Source organism: Acanthochromis polyacanthus, chromosome 10, assembly GCF_021347895.1.
Source record: "Acanthochromis polyacanthus isolate Apoly-LR-REF ecotype Palm Island chromosome 10, KAUST_Apoly_ChrSc, whole genome shotgun sequence".
Taxonomy (NCBI): Eukaryota; Metazoa; Chordata; class Actinopteri; family Pomacentridae; genus Acanthochromis; species Acanthochromis polyacanthus.
The window spans coordinates 28,286,575-28,297,894 of record NC_067122.1 but is presented as its reverse complement, the minus strand read 5'-3'; the positions used below and the strand labels follow the sequence as shown (position 1 = coordinate 28,297,894).

The 11,320-nt window shown below is 41.7% G+C and overlaps 1 protein-coding gene across 1 annotated transcript; it reads right to left on the bottom strand.

The window, feature by feature from the left end:
• Window positions 1-15: 15 nt before the first annotated feature.
• On the bottom strand, window positions 16-10,359 carry LOC127535825 (serine/arginine repetitive matrix protein 1-like). The gene is made up of 7 exons (XM_051954709.1): window positions 9,805-10,359; window positions 5,268-7,339; window positions 4,785-5,016; window positions 3,321-3,551; window positions 1,647-1,739; window positions 1,025-1,144; window positions 16-140 (listed from the first exon to the last, which is right to left on the bottom strand). Exons 2-7 carry the CDS (start codon window positions 7,233-7,235, stop codon window positions 124-126), a joined length of 2,661 nt encoding a protein of 886 aa, XP_051810669.1. The 5' UTR covers window positions 7,236-7,339; window positions 9,805-10,359; the 3' UTR covers window positions 16-123.
• Between the last annotated feature and the right edge of the window lie 961 nt (window positions 10,360-11,320).

Here is an 11,320-nt window from a genome sequence, read left to right as displayed (position 1 = left end):
CAAGCTTAATGATGGCGGTACTGTAGCAGAGCCAGGATGCTAAGAGGAGAGCAGAAGGGGTGGGAGGAGCAAACAGCAGAACTGCAGCCAATGGCAATCTAATCTAGGCCCCGGCTTGTCCTCTCATTCACTCCCTTTCCCTGTGGGAAGGAAAAAGATGACAGACTGCTCACGGTAAGGTTTTGTCTGGTAACTGAAATGAAAACAGCACTGCTGGTCAAGCTGTCGGTAACAATGTGTCCTCAGCTATTACTGGGGATGTTGCTTAATCCAAGACAGAAATAATTTGCTTACAAATCAAGTGTTATATAACAGAGCATGTTTATCATCTAGTTTCTGCAAAAACTGCAAGCTCCAATAGATTGTAATGGCACCAGAAAATGGCAGAAAGATGCACAAGCAGCCCAAAAATATTTGTATAGCATAAGTCATTGAGAGCAACAATGCCTAATTAAAAAATAAGAGCACATATTATTGCTTTAGTGGGATTATTAGAAGGTTCTGGTCTAAATTTGCACAAAATATACCAGGATCACTCAAATATCCTGTACCACAAGCTTTAGCTGGGAAAAAAAAGAAACTAGACATGAGTAAAAGCTAAAACAAACAAAAAAACCAAAACAGTTTCTCTGTATAAGTTTTCTGGTAGTTAAAAAAAAACACCCCAAAAAAAACACATTTGGAAATTGCAGTTGTTTTTTTTCCTAAATAGATGCTAGATCAGTCAAAAATAGGCAGGAGAGGTCAGTGCTATTTGAAATCAATGCTAATATAATGTTATGATAATGTACCAGGTCTCTATTCAGAAAACTAAATATGACTGTAATAATCATTGTAGAGGTTATATCACAATTCTACTTTATCGTTTTTATGCTGAAGTACTATACAGATCACAACAATATGCTTTTGTGTCCCCCTCAGTTGAGAAACCAAGCTTTCACCCAGGACAAGCATGTAGACAAATTAACCTAAAGCTCAGGTAATACATATAATAAATCAAAGGGATGCAATAGAAAACTCTTACCAGGTCCATTTGGTTGAACAAGTCTTGCAGAAGCGGCCCTTTTCAGAGGAGTGAATTTGACAGTTGAATTTGATGCTCCTTTGACTGTGGAAGCAGCAGGTTTGCATGCTGTGCTCAAAGCTGTTAGGAGAAGAAGACTGAGGTGAGGAACGTGGCTGGAGTTAATTTGGTCCATGGTGAAGCAGGAACACTGGTAAATGAGTACTGTGAATCGCAAATCGTTTATTTAAGGTGGAACTAGCTCATGGGGTTTGATCAAAGGTCGATTGGCCAACAAAGAAAGAAGAAATTTAACTTAATCAGAATCAAAGAGCCCTTGACAAGCATTGTTACATCACAGTATAAACAACATTAGAGAGGATAAACAGATTGTTTGCAGATGAGTGCATTCAGAGGGTTTACTTTTTAAGTGAGAACTTACAGGGTCATTACCTGTTATCATTGTGTGAGGATTTCATGAAAGCCGCAAAAATCAAACTCTCTTTCAAGGCGAGATCAATGGGAGTTCAGAAAGGGAAACTAAAGTTTGATCAATTTATGATGAATGACTGAAGAAAGACACATAAAAAGGAACATCAGGCCTGAAGTGTGAGGTTATGTGTGTGTAGAGGTGTAATCTCACTTGGTCCAGGGGTTTTTCCAGGGGTTGAGACCAGCTGTGCCTTCAGTACAACAGATTTGAAGGAAGTTGGCTTATGAGCAGCTCCTCCAGAAACTGTTGGATAAATAGACACGCTGGTTATACTATGCCATAAAATGCCAAACATGCTTTGCAACAACACTTAAAAGGTAGCCACTGACACAGTATGTCTACTCTAAATACAGTACTGTTGTTATCACCACTGATCTTATGTAGCAGCTCATCATCAATGGTTTGGTAGAAAGGCACGTGAAGCTATTTAATGACAATGCAAACAGAACATTTCTCAGATAGCAAGTTCAACCTGGCATGTAACAAGGTAAAAAAAAAAGTAATATATTTATATAGCGCTTTACTATACCTGCAAGGTACCCAAAGCGCTTTACACGATACGTCACATTCACCCATTCACACACACATTGATGGTGGAAGCTGCCATGCAAGGTGCTAACCACGACCCCATCAGGAGCAATTAGGGGTTAGGTGTCTTGAAGTGTCTTGTCAGGGACACCTTGACATGAGCACAACAGGCTGAGGATCGAACTGGCAACCCTCCGGTTACAAGACGGCCACGCTACCCACTGAGCTATGCCGCCCCCAATTAAACAAAAATGTAAAAGACAATGAATTAAAAATACATTGTAAATATGATTACATTCATCTCAGCAACAAACAGAGATTGAAATGTATAAGCAATGCTGTACATCATTGAAAACACATAGCTATGTCGTCCACACTGAAATGATGAACGCATCCAAAACAGTAAGTGCTTCACTGTGGCAACGCTAGTTACTAGTCAGCTGCCAGTCTGACTTACTTGTCCAAAGCTTTCTATCTTTTCCATTAAACGCGGCTAACAAAGGGATGATACAAAAGCGATAGGATCCAATGAGCAGGCACGTCAGCAGGGTGAGATCACAACTGGATGCTGTGCTGCCTTGTGCAAGTAAAGAAGAGTTGTTGAAAATGTGAGCTGGAAATTCTGTCCAAGTGCAGCTTCTAAGTCCAGTGTAACCAGCCATTGGTGTTTAATTTTTTTTTTTTTTTTTTAAATGGAAAAAAATATTCTTTTTATCCACGTCAGACGGCATCAGTTGTAGTGCGTGTCTGCTCTCTCTCCTCCAGGCAACACTGTGTGTGAACTAGAGTGGAATAGAACCCGTTGCCCTGACAACGCCATGAGGGGGGTCCCCAGTTTGTAAAACAGGCCCTCTCAGCCAATCACAGACCGGCATGCTGTTAAAGATTCTGGGAAGAAAAAGCCAACCATATAAAAGCGCTCCTTTCCTTTATACAACATAACAGCAAGTAGTAAGTTCTCATCAGAACCGCTCACATCATCAACACAAATGATTTTCTGACTCTAGTCTGGAGTCCGTCTCTTTCTTTTGAGAGAGATTTTGCAACATCTCAACTGCATTTAAGGAACGGTTTAAAATGAAGAAATCTAGAAAATGTCATGTTTTTAAGATCTGATGCTAATGTATCTCTGCAGATGTGGAAATGCTAAATCAGAGAAAGATTTGCCCAAGAGGAGATTCACATCCAAGCCCAGACCTGAAGTGGGTTACAATGTAAACCACAGCCCCTCCCCTTCTGGTCCAGATGTGTATTATATTCATTTCTAAAAACAATGCAAAGTCTTACTAGGCTCACCTTGTGGATTCCCAGTGCCTTGACCCGGCTGACTGTGAACATTGGCTTCAGCCAGGCCCCTTGATGGCCCCAGGGTCTTGCGTAGTCTACAGGCAGGAGTAAGGGGTGGGCCCATAAGAGAGGGGCGAATGGGAGTCTGAGGAGGTCGGGATCCATTCAGCTGGGCCTTAACACTTGCTGCTGAGGGAGTTCCAAGGGGTGGCTCTCCTGTTGCCTGTGGTCTCTGACTGCCTGGGATACAATGAAAAACAATCAGTCAGTAGCATGAACCTCTCTATGTAGGACAGGCTCACAGATATAAGCACAAGGAGTCATTTTGTCATTTTCTATTAGCAAAGCAAAAAAGAAAGTAATATTTAGGCGATAAAAACTACATTTATTAGCACAGAGACTAGCATATACATCTCTAAAAGCTTTCTTTTTTTTTTTTTAAAAATCCCTGAAAGGCAAGGTGGACCAAACTTACCAATGTTACTCACTATAGCCAGCATGCCAAATGCTATCAATCATAAACAGAAATATTGTTCAAGCCTAATAGATCTGTGTGGAGTGTTCCCTGTAGCTGGAGCAGGACAATGTTGCTGCACTTTACTGTGCTCAGTGCATTTGTTTTAAACATTGTGTTCTCACTGTAAAACCACTAGTGATCTCAAAACCTCCCTTTCCTTCCTCTGCTTTTTCCAGCAGTACAGATGACTTCCCATCAGTGGAAGAGTCCCCCTCCTTCTCCATGACTCCTCTTACTATGTAGAGCAGCAATAGAGCAAGTTGTCTGTTTATGCCAAAAGGCAGGACAAGAGACCGGAGGTGACATCTGTATCAAACACTGCTGCTTTGGAACATGGCTGAGTTCGTCCAGAGAAAGACAGTACGCCCTCTGATGGAGACACCATGTTACAGCAACCCACATAATTCCAGTTTACAGTAGAACAGAGCTAAGTAATGTTAAATTAAAAATGTGATATTTACAGCTTGTATCTGTCACTTTAGATTTTTTCTAAAACAACAGCTGAAAGCTACTGTAAAAGTAAAAAATGTGTCTTAGTATATTAATATAAGGTGTAACTGTGTTCTTGCTGTATCAGCTGGAAAACATGCATCTCTGGGGCTGCGTTCAATCCTACGTGACCCTTCAAGCACAGTCCAGGTCATCTGCTCAGCATATTTTCTTCATACACAGCGTTAAACAGACCTATTACACAACTCTCTCGGTTTACACAACAGATGAAATACTGAGGAAATCATTAGGTCTCAGCATTGTCAAAGGCAGGTCATGCGACTTATGAGGGTGTTGATTGCATATTTCTGTCAGTGTTCATTAACAGACATTTACAAGCAAACTGTGCCTTCTGTGAGACAACATTTCACTCATTTTTCTTCAATTTTACCACAGGACCAGTTTAACCTGACGTTACTTTAAAACAGGACATATTTTTATTTATCTCAAACAAAGATGAGCCTTACCTGTGCTGCTCTTCTGCTTGGACTGAGGTGTCCCTACAGGCTTGGTCCTGCATTCATCTCTCCCTGGGACTCCCAGTCTCTGCCTGGCTGACGGAGTGCTCAGTCTGGGGCTGGCAGCTGGAGGCGGTGGAAGTGGTGTTCTTCTTGCTTGTCTAGGGGATGGCTGCCCTCGAAATCTTCTACTCCTGTCATCCAGCGGGGCTGATGCTGTTGCCGATTTGCTGGACTCTGCCTGAAAAGAGAAAATAATTGTCACTCAGTTGCTCGGCTGTATATAGTTGGCTCACAACACATACAAAACAACATTTTGTCAAATATTACTTTCAGCTCTAATCTAATATAATAAAACATTTTGTGGTACTTCCCCACAAAATATTAGGCTGCAATGGCATATATTTAATTTACAACGCTTAAAAATAAGTATTTGTTAATATGAATAAGTTTTAATGTTTCTCAATTGAAGTCCATGCAGAATTTACTCACCACCAGGCTGATCTTCTTTACCTCTCTTGGGTCGTTTGTTTTCTCTGCCTGTATGTCCTGCTTATTCTGGGAAGGGCAGTTCAGATTTCCTGGTTTGGTTTGGCCCTGGTGGGTGTCAGGTTTGGGAACAATGAAGGTAGTTGAGACCCCTAGAATTGGTTTCTCCTTGGGTGGCCTAGATGCTGATGAGGAACTCTCAGATGAGCAGCGAGGCCTTGTCTTCAGTGCACTACGCTTGTCTTGACCTAAAGCTGAGCCTGACCTGACCTGAATTCTGGTCCATATACCCTTCTTTGGAGTTGGTTTAGGATCTATTTGGCCACTTCTAGGAGGGGATTTTTTTAAGGATGACGAGTTGCCAGCATGCTGAGCTGAAGGGTCCGATGCTTGGCTTGAGGCTGCCTGCTCTGCTTCAGAGTTGGCATTACTGCAGTGGACTGCTGATGCATCTGGGTGGTGGTCAGGTGGGGATGTACTGTATTTGTCATGTCCATCCACAACAGTCTGCACACCTGACTGTGTCGCTGTTACCTCCAAATTAGCAGCTCCTGTAGTAACTTGTTTCTGAGCATCACTGAACATTTTAGGGGTTGCAGAGGGGTTGCTCCTTACTTTGGTTGGACTAATCCTGAGAGCTGCTCCTCTAGGTGCTTCAGGATGCTTATCGTTCGCATTAACTTGTGTTGGTTTGTGTTGTGAAACTCGGAAAGGTGCTAACAAGCGATGTGCAGCTCTTGTTACGACTTTAGATTTGACACTACTAAAGTCTGACTTAGGAAACTTTTTAATTTCAAATTTCTTGAATTTGCTGGCTGAAGGAGGCTGTCCTGTTACCAAACACTGTTTAGGAGCAACAGTGGTTTGCTGCCGGTGGACAGGGTGGAGTGAAGAGCTGTTAGTGCTTCCAATGCAGGGAGATTCTGAAAAGGAGGGGAGGCTGGGTGTCTTGTTCTCAATGTTTTGTACTGGAGTGGAAGTATAAATATCATTAGTGCTTTCTTGCATATTTGGCAGAGGAGAGACAAAGGTCTTGCCTTGTTCTGGTGTGACTGCTCCCAGAAATAGAGGCGACAGCTCTGTTTCAGCACTGGCAAACTCAATTTCTTTTCTGCTATCTTCTGATGTTTCACAGATAAAGGTCATCAAAAGACCCCCTTTATTCTCACTAGGCAGAGCTACAGGAGAGTCTGACGCTGTTATGTCATTTTCATCAGTGAGGAGCGCCCAGTTGTCTGCCTGAGTGAAAGTCACACCAAGACAAGAATGCCCTGTGTTTTCCTCAGAGAATCTTTCTGTGGATTTTTCGCAGACATGAGTAGTTGACAGCAGGTTTGATTCAGCAGACATGGCTGGACATGCTACATCAGGAGAGATGGATGTGTCCTCTAAGGAAGAAACTACTAAGAGTGACTGGTCCTCAATACAGAAACTGTTGCGTCTTACTACCATTTCTCCAGAACTCAGGGAGCAGCAGTCATTCTCAACAGATTCTCTACAGGAAGTCTCACATGAACTAAGCTGGCTGTCCCTCCGTGCAAAGTCCGGAGACATTACTGCACTGTTACATCCATCATCTGTGTACTTCATAAAAGTTTGAGTCTTCTCTGATCCGTCCTCTTCATTACTCCTTAAATTTTCATTCCAGAAACTAACACTGCCATTTACAGGCGTGGTGATAAAAGTCTGGTTCAGGTTCGGGGCGACATCACGGTGCACTTCGTCCTGCATTAAGGTATTGTTGTAGAGGTTATCCACAGGGGAGAGATCGCTACGACAGCACTGCAGCATATTGATGTCAGGGGAGCCGCTGGCTTCTCTGTCACTCAGGTTAGAAATACTACTGCTGGAGTCAGGCGACGCAGACATGGACATGTAGGGACCCTCAGGGGAGAGGACCAACTGCAGGCCTCTGTCGGAGAGAGGAACTGTGCTCTCACCTTGGTCACTGGTAAATGTCTTATTAGACATTTTAGTGCTCTGATGGGATTTACTGTGTTAATTAAGATTGGAATATCCTTGCATTAAGTTGTCAGTGCTGTAATTCATCAAATTTGTTGTCCAGGTAGGAACCTCTGTAAAGGGAGGGAAAAGGTAATGAGCAAATCAATTAATAATTTTACAGAATGCTAAAAAGAACACCAAATCATACATTTTTCAAAGAAATGCCATTGGTTAGCACATGGGTAAGGGAAAATAGTATTGTAAAAGACTATTTTGTGTGGAAAAATATGGCAAGTAAATTTCATAACAAAGGTAAATTAAAATAAAAAACATTAACTGATAGATACGTGTTTTACACAGTATCTACTTTATTCCACCGTGGGTTCTGAGTATCACCTCATTATATTTCCAAAAATAAGTGAGAGGTGGGCACAGTGAAACTGTTCCAATAAAGAAAAAACCCAAATAAACAAACTATGGTTGCAAACTGCAGTGGTATGAAAGAGCTGTCAGTTCTGAAAATAGGGTGTAATTTTGCTCTGCAACACACCACACTTTGGACATAGTTATGATGCTAAAGCTCAGTTGAAAGGCAATATAAGTTACATCCAAAAACAGCTACGATGAAAAAGGCTTCTCTTTCTATAAGGTGTACTTTACATAGCAGCTAAGAGTGAGAGGAGAATATCACTACCACGATTACTGCTGCCATCTCTGCTGAACCATGGTTTCACAAAGCCTGAATGCAACGTCGGACCAACACTTACCGGGCTTTGCAAAAGTTCTGTTACACTCAATTTCACGATCTTTAGAGATGTTTACATGTCAGAGTGAAAAATTCCACTAAACAAACTGAAAGTTCTACCTTATAGACAGGTGTCATTAATACAAATTTGTTCTCCGGTGAAGTTGTATCAAGATGGAAGTCAAAAGAGTTGAGATATCTGCTCTCCTTCGTGCTGGCCACAACAAGTAGCCAAACAGCTGAACATCAGCCGGATGACCGTCCACAGAGTCGTGGAGAGGCTCAAGAATGGTGAAAACCTGAAAGATCTTCACATGTAAACATCTCTAAAGATCATGAAACCGAGTGTAACAGAACTTCTGCAAAACCCGGTATAAGCTATATTTCTACTCTGAAATGGGCCACTAGACATTTAGAATGAGGAGTAAACAGCTGTTGTAACTGCTTTGCTGTGCACTGCTGTATTTATTTAAGCAGACTGGACTGCAAAAGCTTGCCAGCCACTATTACAACAAAGGCAGCACTGTGGGATGTACCACCAGAGAGTAAGATATCAGGTCACACACAGCCTGAAAATGCTCCACTCTGCAGACTCCAGACATCCTACTGTCTCTAGGAAAATTTAAGACTTAGATTTGAACTTAAAAACATAAATAACTAAACATGGCTAGTTAAGGAGAACAGCAATTATATTTTTGCAGAAGTCAAATAACTAAAATCTATTTAAGCTCAAGAGTTTCTCTGAGGTGTTCTGACACCTCAACTTTCAAAATGCCACCTTTCTAGAGTGAAAACACAAAAACAAAGAGTTCATAATTTGCTGAATGTTACCTTGGATATCAACCTGCTTACTTTTGACTTGTCTGTGTTTTACTACCAAGATAGCAGTTTCTGAAGCACCATCATCAAAACACAATCAACAGTTGTATCATTTGGGTGTCAAAATGAGTCAAAGGTACCTGTAGTTACAAGATCGCTGACAATATCAAGAGCCACAAAACTATTATTACATTGACTGTTTCTAGTTGATATCTCAAGCACCTTTACAGTCTAATGTTTCCTTTGCAGTAAGACCTACAAATGTTGTAGTGTCAACTCAACTGTACTGACACTTCTTCAACCCCGAGACTGTGCTAGAGAAATAAAAACGAGATAGAAATTAAAAATGAACAATGGTTTTACACTCATACAAATGTCTCTGTGGCAAAATCGAAAAACAGTGTTCATAAAAAATAACAACTAACTGTCCCTAAGTAATAAATAAGTCATTCAGGTTTCACATATCTACAGTACATACCATACAGCAACATGCTTAGTTAACTTATAAGAAGTTATAATTACTAACTGTTAATATTTTAATATGCTTGATTTTTTGTGCTTCTGCTGATAAGATATATTGAACCAGCTTTGCTTTTATCAGCATGGAAAAGAGGCCCTATATAAATGAATAATATGTTTGTTTATCAGGCAGAGAACACAACACACCTTACCGTACATTACAATCAAGGAAAATATAGAGCCCTTTCAAAGTGCAGTGCACATTGAACCTTTGGCAACAACTGCACTTTCAGGGCCACTGCAGCATATTTCTTTGGAAGATAACAGTAAAGAGCAGGGATTTCAGTGGTTAGAAATATGAGTGAGCAAGGTGTGTTATATAAGGTACAAAGTACACCTGAGACAAACCACGACATGCCAATGTTTATGGAAAAATAAAGCCACGACATTTCTGCTACAAGACACTGAGACAACAGACAGAAAAAAAACAGCTGGAAAACAACACAACTAGGCCACAACATTTACTTTTCTATCAAAATATGTTCAACCATAGTATGAGCTAACTTCCAGTACCTTCACTAGTGTCCTCTCCATCCAGATATTCACATTGATGATGCAAATTCCTCCTCTGTCAGCTGTGTTGTCAGTTATATCACGTCAGAGATCATTCAGTTTTTGCAGGTTCACTCGGCTCATTTTAGCCTTTCAGACACAATCCCATTACTGCTTTCATTCCAAAGCAGTAAATCCAGCCAACTGAGCAGACAGTGGTGGTAGAGTCGGCCCACATCCCACCACTCCTCCCTCCTCGTGCTCAGAATCAGCCGTGCATCAGTAACAGCAGAGCCTGAATGAGGGTGCCCCCTGTGCTGTTGTTAGCTTCAGTTTTTTTTCCTCCCCTCTCTGAGGTAACGTGACTTCGTCCTCCAGACCCACTGCAGCGGTGGATCAACAATCCCTCCAACAAGCTCAGACAACATCCATAACTTTGCTGCACACTGAGACGCCTATGTAAGCATGTCAAGTTGCAGCTAGGGACTGAGCTCAGTGTCGAGTTCCATTCCTCAAGTTCACAAAAGGAGCAAGTGGGGAAGAAAGCAACGTGTTACCTTATCCATGCCGAGCCCAGTGAGGGGAGTGGCCACAGACTGCCAGACAGAGTTGGCATTCACTGTTGCTAAGCAGCCAAAGTCCCTCTTTTATGAGGGAATGGATCAAGCAGCTTTTTAGTACGGGATAAATAAAAAGAGGAGCATAATGGCGGGAAGCCTGCAGGAGAAAGTCATGCTATGACCATTTTAAATAGTACAATCCAAGCTGGAACTTGTATAGAAACTCACATACTCTAAGATTTCAAGACACGTTTTACTGTCACTGTAGCTGCTCTGTTTTCCAAAGGTCTCCTCTGACAGCATCACTGTTTGATGACATGGTCTCATGTTGTACACAAACAGCTTGACACCTGATCCGGAGTCTACGGCAGTGATGTGACACCAGAGCATAAGACCCCTAAGACCCATGCTATTTCTGCTTAATCTATACAAGGCCAGTGACACGAGGGACAGAGTTGGCTTATTATCTCCTCGGAGTTTTAAAACGTCCTAAATTCTGTGAAATCTGCAGAAGCGTCAGTAAAAACCTCTGTCAACTGCTAAGTGTCCTGCACCCTGTGTTTTGAGAACCACTCTTCCTTGTTAAACAATAAAATAAAGTTTATTTTATAACTGGTTAAGATTGATAAGTAACAAATGCAATTTGCTTAATATGGGGCAAAACAAAGTATCTCTGTTCGTCTTGAGAGGAATTCAATGCAAATTGCTGGGTTCAAATTGAATCATATTTAAAAGTCAGAGTGACAGTAATAGAACAATGCTTCTCTTTTTATGACGCCCCCTCACGCACTACACAGAAAGCCTCGAATGGCTTTTCGCTGGATTTCCATGGGTGACTGGACATTTAAGTATCACACAGTGAGCAGCTCCGAGTAGCAGCACTAGTCATCACAAGCCGAGGCCCAGCACTGCCTCAACACCACAACAGGGCAGCAGGTCAAACTGGGGGATTCCAGGCAGCATAGCGCAAGGACAAG